The sequence below is a fragment of the Bubalus kerabau genome, chromosome X (genome assembly GCF_029407905.1).
Source record: "Bubalus kerabau isolate K-KA32 ecotype Philippines breed swamp buffalo chromosome X, PCC_UOA_SB_1v2, whole genome shotgun sequence".
Lineage (NCBI taxonomy): Eukaryota > Metazoa > Chordata > Mammalia > Artiodactyla > Bovidae > Bubalus > Bubalus kerabau.
Window position 1 is genome coordinate 68,891,884 of NC_073647.1, and position 12,115 is coordinate 68,903,998.

At 39.8% G+C, this 12,115-nt stretch overlaps 1 protein-coding gene across 2 annotated transcripts in view; it reads right to left on the minus strand.

The window, feature by feature from the left end:
- MORC4 (MORC family CW-type zinc finger 4) overlaps positions 1-12,115 on the minus strand; it is a 60,647-nt gene that overhangs the window by 18,135 nt on the left and 30,397 nt on the right. For both annotated transcript variants that reach the window (XM_055563514.1, XM_055563513.1), the window contains exons 10-11: positions 8,549-8,647; positions 1,151-1,279 (exon numbers count right to left, since the gene is read on the minus strand). In XM_055563514.1, coding sequence (XP_055419489.1) covers positions 1,151-1,279; positions 8,549-8,647 — 228 coding nt within the window. The remainder of the gene's footprint in view (positions 1-1,150; positions 1,280-8,548; positions 8,648-12,115) is intronic.

A 12,115-nucleotide genomic window follows, 5' to 3' on the forward strand; every position in this document is an offset into this window, starting at 1 on the left:
GGAAAAAGACCCTGATACTGGGAAAGATAGAAGGCAGGAGGAGAAGGGGACATCAGAGGACAAGATGGCTGGATGGCATCACTGACTCAATGGACATGAGTTTGAGCAAGCTCCAGGAGATGATGAAGGACAGGGAAGCCTGGCATGCGGCAGTCCATGGGGTCACAGAGAATCAGACACGACTGAGCGACTGAACAACAACAAATCTAGATGTTAGCTGCTTCAAGGTACAGATGAAAGTTAAAGTGTTAATCACTCAGTTGTGTCCAATTCTTTTCGATCCCATGGACTGTAGCCCACCAGGCTCCTCTATGCATGGAATTCTCCAGGCAAGAATACTGGAGTGGGTTGCCATTTCCTTCTCTGGGGGATTCTTCCAAAGCAGGGATCAAACCCAGGTCTCTTGCATTGCAGGTGGATTCTCTCTCTTTTTTTAATTTAAATTTATTTATTTTAATTGGAGGCTAATTACTTTACAATATTGTATTGGTTCTGCCACACATCAACATGAATCCGCCACGGGTGTACACGTGTTCCCCATCCTGAACCCCCCTCCCACCTCTTTCCCGTCTGAGCGATGGAATATTAGAAAGACAGACATGTAAACAATCTAAATTGAATGTACTTCAACAGATTCAAGTATAGGAAGCATATGAAGAAAATTGTCACTTCAACCTGAAATATAAATCCCTTGTTCTCAAATAGTTTACAATCTCTTGAAGAGCCCAAATGTATACATATGAAAAACATCCCCCAAATTCAAATAGTATGTGAGCAAATGTGAAGAATTAAATACTACAGACAGCCAGAGTAAAATCACTGTAAATTACTGTCAACAGGAGAAGTATCACACAAAATATTTCTGCTTCCCAGACGATATGATCAGATGGAATAAAGAAAGTCACTCTAAGCAAGTGGAATGACAGTATCAAGTCATGGAGAAGGGAATACATGCACATGTGTAGGGAAGAGTGAAGCCACAGGCCTGCTAAAGCAGAAGGCCTGTGTTAACATACAATGAATAGGTAAAGACCAGTTAGCACAGGGGCTTGAATTCCAGGCTGAAGAGTGTGGACTTGAGATGAAAAGTGTTTTAGAACAGAGACAAATCAGGACTTATCTCTGGCATAATACTGAGTCTTAACCTTACCTGTACTTTGGGTGGGAATTATAGTAGCAAAACCATCTTGCAGGTAATGTGGATGGATCAACCTTGCCAGGAAGCCTCCTCCATTTCAGACACTCATCACACTGTACCCATGTCTGGTCAGGAATCTTCCTGAATGGAAGAAAATAAAAATATGACTGTCTATATTCTAGCTTTATACTCTTTCTTACATTAGAAAGGCTATATTCTAGCTCTGTACTCTTACATTAAAAGGCATACCCTAAAATTGAAAAAACTGAAAGAATTGAATATGAAATGTGTTAGAAATGTTATAGTCCAGGTGTCTAAAATGTATAATCTTAAACTTCATAGATAAAACAATGATAGAACTAGACCAGATACGGATATGAAAACAGTAATAAGTATTAATGTGGCAAGCCACCAAATTATAGAGCTCAACAGTACTTATCCTGGAACCTTATTTCTTGAGTTTAACAAAAGGATAACTTTAACTCTAAAATTTATTAGTCAGGAAAAATTTTATATATATTACAATATTACTAAAAAATAAAACCCAAAGAATCATTTTATTTGCTTCTATCCAATCCCATGATAGATTTGAAATGCATCTGTGAGAGTCATTGAAGCAATGTCATTAAAACATATCCTCTATTTCCCCACAGGCTCCCTAGTCCTTTTTTCCCCTTTCAAAAAGTCTTTGTTTATACTTAAGTCAAAATTTTATTAGATAGATATTCCCAAAGTTAATCTTAAAAAGTAGCATAAATTTGATTAAATTTTGTAACTAGAAAAAAAAGAAAAATTGGCTCCAGTCCAACAACTGGGTTATTAACAGAGAATTCTTCCAGAATTCTACTCTTTTAAAAAATTTTTGGCTGCACCCTGCATTATGTCAATTCTTAATTCCCTGACCAGGAACTAAACCTTGTCCCCTGCATTGGAAGACAAGAGTCTTAACCACTGAATTGCCAAGGAAGTCCCAAGAGCTCTACTCTTAAAACACATACTCATTCCCATCTCCCTCAGGAAGATGGGTAACCCAGTCACCTACACCTTGGAGTAAATTTGTTTCCCTGTAAGAGGAAATGATCCATATATAAGAGAAGTAGTGTGCATCTAATCTGTGAAAGGCAGACCAGACTGGGAAGGCGAAAGGCTAGAGAAAAGACAGAGAGAGGGTAGAAGGGCACCTAGGGCCAATTTGAAAAACATGTAATTTAGCCTAGGACAGATTCTGTGTATGTTACATTTATACTGAGCTTATGCTAGACATTTCAATAGAGTGATATGATTCTTTTATGTCTTAGTTTAATATTTTTCATATCTTTTTAAATGGTGCTTTTTTTCTAGTTATAAAAGTAATATATGCCCATATTAAAAAAACTATAAAATACAGAAAGAAAATGTACCAATAAGTCTACTACTCAAATACAATGTCTTCTTGTTTAAAACTCTGTTTTAATGAAGAGAATCCATACACATTCTTGGATATACAGCTTCCTATCTCCTAGCTACAGGCTGCTCCAGCCTTGCAACTCAAAACTCCAAGCTCAGGCCTGACCTCTGGTGTCTATATATTTCTGTACAGCCACTGTTTTATTTGAGGCTTCCCTCATAGTTCAGTTGGTAAACTGCCTGTAGTGCAGGAGACCCGGGTTCTATCCCTGGGTCAGGAAGATCTCCTGGAGAAGGAAATGGCAACCCACTCCAGTATCCTTGCCTGGAAAATCCCAGACAGAGGAGCCTGGTGGGCTGCAGTCTATGGAGTCACAAAGAGTTGGGCATGACTGAACAACTAACACACTGTTTTCTTTGGAGCCAGAGAAAGCAGTTTCAGCAGTGGTGCAAGGGGGCAGAAAAGGTCATATTAGCTTTGGTTTTACATGCACACACACGAGTCTCTTGCAGAAGCACGTCAATATTACTCTCTCGGGAACAAGCATTAGAGACAGTAATTCTCTACCTCAGGTTACATGCAGACCATGGTAGATCTGCTGACTCAGGCAGACAGAAGAGACTTTTTATGCACAAGCCTAAATAGGCAGCTGAAGGGGCTATGCTATATTTTTCTCATTGCATCCTTCCAGAAGAGTGTTGTGGTTAAGAAGTTGGGTTAGGAGGCCAGACTGCCTATATTTGAAAACTGGATCTACCACTTTGTATTTATCTAATTTTGAACAAGTTACTTAAGCTCTCAGTGTGTAAGTGTCTACATTTGTAAAGAAGTAACAATATCATCTGCCTATCTCACAGGATTGTTGTGATGGTTAAATATACATGCAAAGAACTTAAACCAGTGTCTGACAGGTAAGTACTAAATAATCACCATTAAACTTCCAGGAAAGGCTGTATAACATATATACACACACACTCCAGCAATATATGAACATCTGTTCCATTGCATTAATCATTTATTTCAAAGGCAAAAAAAGATATCTCATCTTAATTTGCATTTCTTTGAAAACCATGGATGTTGGACAGGAATAGAGATCTTTATTTTTATTTTTTTTAATATAAATTTATTTATTTTAATTGGAGGCTAATTACTTTACAATATTGTATTGGTTTTGCCATACATCAACATGAATCTGCCACGGGTGTACATGTGTTCCCCATCCTGAACCCGCCTCCCACCTCCCTCCCCATTCCCACCCCTCAGGGTCATCCCAGTGCACCAGCCCCAAGCATCCTGTCTCATGCATCGAACCTGGGAAAACAAAATTTTATATCAAACATTTGATGATTTCCATTTAAAAGAAATACAGTGCCTACCTCCAAATGAACTTTCAACACTCTAATCTTTGTTTTGATGGTATAATTGACTGTGTACATATTGTCACACATTCTGCCCTCTGTATTATGCTTCTTTCCTGGCTTCCTGAAGCATTTCATCCTGATCCACCATTCTGTATGTGATTTTGTGTCTTAGACTCAGTAAATTCTACATTTTTTCCTGGTATGTTGGGTTCTCTATTTCTATTCTCAAATTTCTTGATATGGTTCCAACAATGTTCATTAGAATAAAAAGAAGGGAAGTTTGCTAATATTTCTGAATGCCTACTATATCAGCCGTGAAGAGATACCCCACGTCCAAGGTAAGAGAAACCCAAGTAAGACGGTAGTTGTTGTGAGAGGGCATCAGAGGGCAGACACACTGAAACCATAATCACAGAAAACTAGTCAATCTAATCACATGGACCACAGCCTTGTCTAAGTCAACAAAACTAAGCCATGCCCTGTGGGGCCATCCAAGATGGGCGTGTCACGGTGGAGAGGTCTGACAGAATGTGGTCCACTGGAGAAGGGAATGGCAAACCACTTCAGTATTCCTGCCTTGAGAACCCCATGAACAGTATGAAAAGGCAAAATGATAGGATACTGAAAGAGGAACTCCCCAGGTCGGTAGGTGCCCAATATGCTCCTGGAGATCAGTGGAGAAATAACTCCAGAAAGAATGAAGGGATAGAGCCAAAGCATAAACAATCCCCAGTTGTGGATGTGACTGGTGATAGAAGCAAGGTCTGATGCTATAAAGAGCAATATTCCACAGGACCCTGGAATGTTCGGTCCATGAATCAAGGCAAACTGGAAGTGGTCAAACAGGAGATGGCAAGAGTGAAGGTCAACATTCTAGGAATCAGAGAACTAAAATGGACTGGAATGGGTGAATTTAACTCAGTTGAACATTATATCTACTACTGTGGGCAGGAATCCCTTAGAAGAAATGGAGTAGCCATCATGGTCAACAAAAGAGTCTGAAATGCAGTACTTGGATGCAATCTCAAAAACGACAGAATGATCTCTGTTCATTTCCAAGGCAAACCATTCAATATCACAGTAATCCAAGTCTATGCCCCAACCAGTAATGCTGAAGAAGCTGAAGTTGAACGGTTCTATGAAGACCTACAAGAACTTTTAGAACTAACACCCAAAAAAGATGTCCTTTTCATTATAGGGGACTGGAAGGCAAAAGTAGGAAGTCAAGAAACACCTAGAGTAACAGGCAAATCTGGCCTTGAAATACGGAATGAAGCAGGGCAAAGGCTAATAGAGTTTTACCAAGAGAACGCACTGGTCATAGCAAACACCCTCTTCCAACAACACAAGAGAAGACTCTACACATGGACATCACCAGATGGTCAACACCAAAATCAGATTGATTATATTCTTTGCAGCCAAAGATAGAGAAGCTCTATACAGTCAGCAAAAACAAGACCAGGAGCTGACTGTGGCTCAGATCATGAGCTCCTTATTGCCAAATTCAGATTTAAATTCAAGAAAGTAGGGAAAACCACTAGACCATTCAGGTATGACCTAAATCAAATCCCTTATGATTATACAGTGGAAGTGAGAAATAGATTTAAGGGACTAGATCTGATAGAGTGCCTGATGAACTATGGAATGAGGTTCGTGACATTGTACAGGAGACAGGGATCAAGACCATCCCCATGGGAAAGAAATGCAAAAAAGCAAAATGGCTGTCTGGGGAGGCCTTACAAATAGCTGTGAAAAGAAGGGAAGCGAAAAGCAAAGGAGAAAAAGGAAGATATAAGCATCTGAATGCAGAGTTCCAAAGAATAGCAAGAAGAGATAAGAAAGCCTTCCTCAGTGATCAATGCAAAGAAATAGAGAAAAGCAACAGCATGGGAAAGACTAGAGAGCTCTTCAAGAAAATTAGAGATACCAAGGGAACATTTCATGCAAAGATGGGCTTGATAAAGGACAGAAATGGTATGGACCTAACAGAAGCAGAAGATATTAAGAAGAGGTGTGGCAAGAATACACAGAACTGTACAAAAAAGATCTTCATGACCAAGATAATCACGATGGTATGATCACTCACCTAGAGCCAGACATCCTGGAATGTGAAGTCAAGTGGGCCTTAGAAAGCATCATTATGAACAAAGCTAGTGGAGGTGATGGAATTCCAGTTGAGCTATTTCAAATCCTGAAAGACAATGCTGTGAAAGTGCTGCACTCAATATGCCAGCAAATTTGGAAAACTGAGCAGTGACCACAGGACTGGAAAAGGTCAGTTTCCATTCCAATCCCAAAGAAAGGCAATGCCAAAGAATGCTCAAACTACTGCGCAATTGCACTCATCTCACATGCTAGTGAAGTAATGCTCAAAATTCTCCAAGCCAGGCTTCAGCAATACGTGAACCGTGAACTTCCAGATGTTCAAGCTGGTTTTAGAAAAGGCAGAGGAACCAGAGATCAAATTGCCAACATCTGCTGGATCATCGAAAAATCAAGAGAGTTCCAGAAAAACATCTATTTCTGCTCTACTGACTATGCCAAAGCCTTTGTGTGGATCACAATAAACTGTGGAAAATTCTGAAAGAGATGGGAATATCAGACCACCTGACCTGCCTCTTGAGAAACCTATATGCAGGTCAGGAAGCAACAGCTAGAACTGGACATGGAACAACAGACTGGTTCCAAACAGGAAAAAGAGTACGTCAAGGCTGTATATTGTCACCCTGCTTATTTAACTTATATGCAGAGTACATCATGAGAAACACTGGGCTGGATGAAGCACAAGCTGGAATCAAGATTGCCAGGAGAAATATCAATAACCTCAGATATGCAGATGACACCACCCTGATGGCAGAAAGTGAAGAGGAACTAAAAAGCCTCTTGATGAAAGTGAAAGAGGAGAGTGAAAAGGTTGGCTTAAAGCTCAACATTCAGAAAACGAGATCATGGCATCGGGTCCAATCACTTCATGGGAAATAGATGGGGAAACAGTGGAAACAGCGTCAGACTTTATTTTTTGGGGCTCCAAAATCACTGCAGATGGTGACTGCAGCCATGAAATTAAAAGATGCTTACTCCTTGGAAGGAAAGTTATGACCAACCTAGATAGCATATTGAAAAGCAGAGACATTACTTTGGCAACAAAGGTCCATCTAGTCAAGGCTATGGTTTTTCCAGCAGTCATGTATGGATGTGAGAGTTGGACTGTGAAGAAAGCTGAGCACCGAAGAATTGATGCTTTTGAACTGTGGTGTTGGGGAAGACTCTTGAGAGTCCCTTGGACTGCAAGGAGATCCAACCAGTCCATTCTAAAGGAGATCAGCCCTGGGTGTTCTTTGGAAGGAATGATGCTAAAGCTGAAACTCCAGGACTTTGGCCACCTCATGCAAAGAGTTGACTCATTGGAAAAGACTCTGATGCTGGGAGGGATTGGGGGCAGGACGAAAAGGGGACAACAGAGGATGAGATGGCTGGATGGCATCACCGACTCGAAGGACGCGAGTTTGAGTGAACTCCGGGAGATGGTGATGGACAGGGAGGCCTGGAGTGCTGCGATTCATGTTGTTGCAAAGAGTCGGACACGACTGAGTGACTGAACTGAACTGAACTATATGCCAGGTACTGTGCTAAAAAGGTTAGGCCATCTAACTTAACACATTATTAACTGGGGATTTTTGCAGAAATTAACACCTGTGGCTGGAATATGTAAGGGAATACTGATATGTCTCCAGTCAAATGTAAAGTAATTTTCCTCCAATTAAAAAATTTAAAAATATAACATTCGGGTAACAAGACATATTAATACGTCTCTGGTCAATCATGAGTTAATATACTCAGAGAGATGAAGTGACTTACTTACCTAAGCTCATTCAACTATTAAGAATCAGATTTAATAGAGAACAGACTTGTGGTTGCCAAGGTAGGGGGTGGGGTGCGGGGGGTTAGGGGAGGGAAGGAATGAGAGTTTGGGATTAGCAGAGGCAAACTATTATATATAGGATGGATAAATAACAAGGTCCTGCTGTACAGCACAGGGAACTATATTCAATATCCTGTTTCAACCATAATGGAAAAGAATATGAAAAAGAATATACATATGTATAACTCTGTCACTTTGCTGTAGAGAGGAAATTAATGTAACATTGTAAATCAATTATACTTCAATAAAATCTAAAAACAAACCAAAAACTAATAGACTTTTATCCATGATTTAATTTCATGATTTTTGCCTAATTATTTGGAAATAGAAAATACAACATTCATTTATTTAGGTTTTGAAGTAATATTCATAACATTTATAGATCTTATGACCTGAAAACAATTTTAATACATTAGATAATATACAGTAAAATTAAAAAAAGAAGTAGATCTAAATTTTCAACCAAGGAGTAGCTGATTCAAATGGTCATCATCTTCCATTATATTACACTGAGGACAGGATAAACTGACAATACTAAACTCATCATATTTATGATCCAAACCACACAAGTGTTAAACCAGAAATGAAGAGGTTTAGAGAATGATGAAATTAGTACCTGTGATTTCCTGTTTTTAGTTAATTCAACTTCCTTATGTGAAAAGCATCATCTTTTCCTATTCCTTCCATTTGCCCTAGAGATGCTACCCCTGATACTTTTATATTCTAAATTTACTACTCACGGTATTGGCCTGACTATGGCTGAGGTCTCCAAATTCTCTTGGGAGGTCTTTTCCTTCCAATAAGCATTGAGCTTCTGGGCAAGGGCATTTATTGTCAACCTGAAAGAAAAAGAAAGAAGCATGTCAATGTTAAGAATTTGTTGAATAATTTTGTAATCTTTAAGATGCTCCCACTTAACGGAAACCAGCCATTTAGAATATTCAGCATAGGTTTGAACATCTACACTTCAAGCAATTAGGATGGGAATCTACTGCCTTTGTAAAATATGTGTCAAAATGACAAAGTTCATAATGTTGAATAGTCACTTTGGTTGAAAAGATAAGATGGTCAGTTCAGTTCAGTTCAGTTGGTCAGTCGTGTCTGACTCTTTGCAACCCCATGGACTGCAGCACACCATGCTTCCCTGTCCATCACCAACTCCCGGAGCTTGCTCAAACTCATGTCCATTGAGTCAGTGATGCCATCCAACCATCTCATCCTCTGACATCCCCTTTTCCTCCCACCTTCAATCTTTCCCAGCATCAGGGTCTTTTTCAATGAATCACTTCTTTGAAGCAGGTGGCCAAAGTACTGGAGTTTCAGCTTCAACATCAGTGCTTCCAAAGAACACCCAGGACTGATCTCCTTTAGAATGGACTGGTTGGATATCCTTGCAGTCCAAGGGACTCTCAAGAGTCTTCTCCAACACCACAGTTCAAAAGCATCAATTCTTCAGTGCTCAACTTTCTTTATAGTCCAACTCTCACAGCTACACATGACTACTGGGAAAACCGTAGCTATGACTAGATGGACCTTTGTTGGCAAAGTAATGTCTTTGATTTTTAATGCTGTCTAGGTTGGTTATAGCTTTTCTTCCAAGGAGCAAGTGTCTTGATTTCATGGCTGCAATCACCATCTGCAGTGATTTTGGAGCCCCCGAAAATAAAGTCTCTCACTGTTTCCCCATCTATTTGCCATGAAGTGATGGGACCGGATGCCATAATCTTAGTTTTCTGAATGTTGAGTTCTAAGCCACCTTTTTCACTCTCCTCTTTCACTTTCATCAAGAGGCTCTTTAGTTCTTCCTTGCTTCCTGCCATAAGGGTGGTGTTATCTGCATATCTGAGGTTACAAGTCCTAAAAAATACTGTGTTCTCCACATTTTAGAATCACAGTGAGGGGAAATGACATTAGATACAACGACAGAAGACTACACTGCAGATTAGTAGTTGGGGAGTTATTCAACTGTCAGATCACTACATGTAAACAATTCAGGGCCGAGTTCAAAGTCAGAGGATCAAATATTGCACCCTACCTATTACAAATCAATCAAACAGTAACTTAAAACATGTCTATATAGTTCTTCTTTATCCGAATGCTGATCACAGCAGTTACAGCAGCAATAGGTAACAAAGTCCCCTTTAACCTTCTATGACACAGCTGTTAGTAGAGGCTATGCCCCAATTATGGCTCTTGCCCTTTCTCCTTTATCTCTCTTCTTAAATGAACAACAGCAGACCCAGGGTAAAACAGTATGATGTGTAGAAAATCTGAATTTTACTTTGAAAAACTGGCAATTTCTAGTGACTAATTTCTGTTTAATTTTACAATTCAGGATTACAACTTAATGTACAGCTGTGCATACATACTTGAAATACTACAAATTTAGCATTTTTTAAAAAATCTCTTGACTCCTCAGATAACTCCCCCAAGATTTTGTAGACCTTTCCTTAAGAGGAATTCTTCCTTAACTCCACCTTGCTCATATTAGATTCTGACTACACAGAGAAGATTAAATGAACTTTCTTATAAACTCTTATCCCCCCCCCGACCTACCAGCACACCGACCTCTATGTTTATATTCTTTCCTGAAGTCACAGATGAAGAATTATTTCTTGCTTTCTATTAAAGTTTTATTTAAAATCTGCTTTTTAAAAAAAGATTACAGGGGCTTCCTTTGGTGGTCTAGTGGTTAAGAATCTGCCTGCCAATGCAGAGGACGCCAGTTCGATCCCTGGTCTGGGAAGATCCCACATGCTGAGGAGCAACTAAGCCCATGCACCACAACTACTGAGCTCATATGCTGCAACTACTGAAGCCCACATGCCTAGAGCCTTTGCTCCACAACAAGAGAAGCCACTGCAATGAGAAGCCTATGCACTGCAATGGCAAATGAAGCGTAGCCCCTGCTCACTGCAGCTAGAGAAGACCCACGCAGCAATGAAGACCAAGCATGGTCAAAATTAAAAAAATGGTTAAATAAATAAAAAAGATTGCATGGGATTCTGGAAAGCTGGTGGAGTAAGAGGCAGGAATCTGCCTTCCCAAAAAGACAATATTTACACTGGCTGCTGCTGCTGCTGCTAAATCGCTTCAGTCATGTCCGACTCTGTGCGACCCCATAGACGGCAGCCCACCAGGCTCCCCCGTCCCTGGGATTCTCCAGGCAAGAACACTGGAGTGGGTTGCCATTTCCTTCTCCAATGCATGAAAGTGAAAAGTGAAAGTGAAGTCGCTCAGTCGTGTCCGACTCTTCATGACCCCATGGACTGCAGCCCACCAGGCTCCTCCGTCCATGGGATTTTCCAGGCAAGAGTACTGGAGTGGGGTGCCATCGCCTTCTCCATTACACTGGCAGAACCTGTCTAATGTAACCATTTGGAATTCTGGAGTCTATCGAATGCTTATAATTTCCAGGGGAATGCTTGGATGACAAATTGGGAAATCTCAGCATTTAGCACAGTAGTAGTTACCCATCTCCTACCCCAGCCCCATGGCAGATGGCTATGCACACATTTCAAAAGTAGCTTGCAGGAACCAGGATAGGCAAAAAGGACCTCTCCCTCCAAATATTGGGGATCTGTGCTCTGATCTCTGCTGCTTCTGCTCACAGCATCATGTAACCCCATGGTAACCCCAAAGAAAATAGCTATAAATATATACAAAAGGAAATGAGAAGAATTCAAATGTTTCACTTCAAAAAAATCAACTAAACATAAAAGGTGACAGTAATACAGGAAATGAAGAACAAAATATAAGATGTATAGAAAACAAACAGCAAAATGACAGACATCCTTTCTTATCAGTAATTACTTTAAATGTAAATGGATTAAACTCTCCATCAGAAGACAGAGATGGGTGAAATGGGTTTTAACAAAAAGGCCAAAATATATGCTGTCTATGTGAGACTAATTTTACATACAAAGACACACAGTGAAAATGAAAGGATAGAAAAGGATATTCCCTGTAAATAATAACCAAAAGAGAGCAAGGGTAGCTATTTAATATAAGTATCAGACAAAATAGACTATAAATCGTAAGAGCTAAAACACTGAAGCAACCTGTGTCCACTGATAAATGAATGAATAAGCAAAGTATAGTACATACAAACAAAAGAATATTAAAAAAGGAAACTCAGCCTTTAAAAAGTAAATTCTGACATATGTACAACATAGATGCAACTTAAGGACATTATGTTAAGTGAAATAAGTCACAAAATGAGAAATACTGTGTGATTCCACTTACATGAGGTACTTAGCATAGTCAAATTCATAGAGACAGAAAGCAGAATGGTGGGAATGAGGAGT